The 1808-nt window shown below is 42.5% G+C and overlaps 1 protein-coding gene across 1 annotated transcript in view; it reads right to left on the reverse strand.

Annotated features, from left to right (window-relative positions):
• LOC106521512 (uncharacterized protein C14orf93) overlaps positions 1 to 1808 on the reverse strand; it is a 5991-nt gene that overhangs the window by 2816 nt on the left and 1367 nt on the right. Inside the window, exons 3-4 of the mRNA XM_014014109.1 lie at positions 1302 to 1399; positions 1084 to 1202 (exon numbers count right to left, since the gene is read on the reverse strand). Coding sequence (XP_013869563.1) covers positions 1084 to 1202; positions 1302 to 1399 — 217 coding nt within the window. The remainder of the gene's footprint in view (positions 1 to 1083; positions 1203 to 1301; positions 1400 to 1808) is intronic.

A 1808-nucleotide genomic window follows, 5' to 3' on the forward strand; every position in this document is an offset into this window, starting at 1 on the left:
GGCCTGGGAACGCCTTGGAGTTCCCCCGGAGGAGCTGGAAGAAGTGGCTGGGGAGAGGGAGGTCTGGGCCTCCCTTCTGAAGCAGCTGCCCCCGCGACCCGACCCCAGATAGGCGGAAGAAAATGGATGGATGGGTGGATGGATAGGGTCAGGGACAGGATGTCTAAAGTGAATAAAGGTAATTTTAGGCTTTGGAATGGTAGTGTTTGTGCATTTTCTAAACTTTCAGAAATTATGACAACAGATTCTGCCCCATCTCGTCAAAAAAATGACGCATGGGGAGTACCCGACGCGTCAAAATCGAACACAGAGGGAACTTTGGAAAAGCGTCAATATGCGACGACTCGGGAGTGAGAATGGTTTGCCATACAAAACAACCAAGTTTAAAAAGCAGTCCTAAAAAGGGGGGTAATCTATGCAGTCTTGTTTAGTACGGTAATTGCAGAAGGGACAAATTATTTTTTTATAGATGTTTTTCCTGGTCAGGGGAACTTTATAACGCCTGCTAGAGGGTAGAAGCTGGAAAAGATGGTGAAGGGAATGTGACTGGTCCTCTGTGATCTGAGTGGCTTTCCTGATCACAGAGACATTGTACAACTTTATCTTACTAGCCTGGCCTAGCCTCTTTAGCCTTTTAACACTCACATAAGTGCCTGAACAATCACATTTGTATGGTGATCATAATATAGTGCTGACCGTGTGACAATATGCTTTCTTTAATTTCTAAACGCTAAATAGTATTTTTACAGTCTTGTTTTAATAGTTAAAAAAAGTTACAACTGGTCAGGATTCCCTTTAAATGAGCTCTCATGAGGTATTTTTTGTTATCATTGTATTAGAAAAAAAAGTACTGAAATCAAAATGAAGAAAAAAGTGAAGATGTGGCCTACTGTTTTCCATTCATCATAGATTGAAAGAATCATCTATTCTATTAAATAAAAATACAACAACACTACCCTACAGTGGACTGAATAAACAAATACTAAATCTGAATAACTTATTTCTGAAAAGGTTTATGATCAATAGATTTCTGAGGTAACAATTCCAATACTGCTGACCAACAGTATGGTCCATAAATCTTACCCGCTTCCTTCTTGAACGACACCGGGCTGAACTCCTAACGACTGTGGCTTTGTCTGCAAGGCCCGGTTGACTGTACCGGAAGTTCCGGCGGACCGTCTCATAATAGGTTTTGCAAGCAGCTGGAAAACATTTTTGAGCAATATAAATTTAAAGCATTAACACAGTACGTACAACAACAGCATTCAAAATAAAAAACAGACAACCTAATAGATACTTACACACAAATGCATCACTATCTACACCATAAAAATCCGGGCTTGCCTGAAGAGTTTTGACCAGCACTGATGTGACCTCTGTGTTGTGAGGCGAACATAGTCTGTGAAAATAAACGGAAAATTAAGTAACGATAAAAACAAACTTTCTAATTTACATAGTGCAAACTTTACGATTCTTATGGTGCGTTCACACCGAACGCGATTTCAGCGTCAGGAGCAGCAGGTTTACATACAAAGTCTATGGTGGACGCGCTTCAAGCAACGTCGGGAAGTTCTGCGGCGCCTCAAGCGCGATTAGAGCAGCGCGATTTGGACGATTTGGACGATCTGAGCGTCAAATCGCGCTGCTCTAATCGCGCTTGAGGCGCCGCAGAACTTCCCGATGTTGCTTGAAGCGCGTCCACCATAGACTTTGTATGTAAACCTGCTGCTCCTGATGCTGAAATCGCATTCGGTGTGAACGCACCATAAGCTGAGGTTCTTCTTCCATGAAGCAGCTCTGTTGTCCTC

Source organism: Austrofundulus limnaeus, unplaced genomic scaffold (assembly GCF_001266775.1).
Source record: "Austrofundulus limnaeus strain Quisiro unplaced genomic scaffold, Austrofundulus_limnaeus-1.0 Scaffold110, whole genome shotgun sequence".
Taxonomy (NCBI): domain Eukaryota; kingdom Metazoa; phylum Chordata; class Actinopteri; order Cyprinodontiformes; family Rivulidae; genus Austrofundulus; species Austrofundulus limnaeus.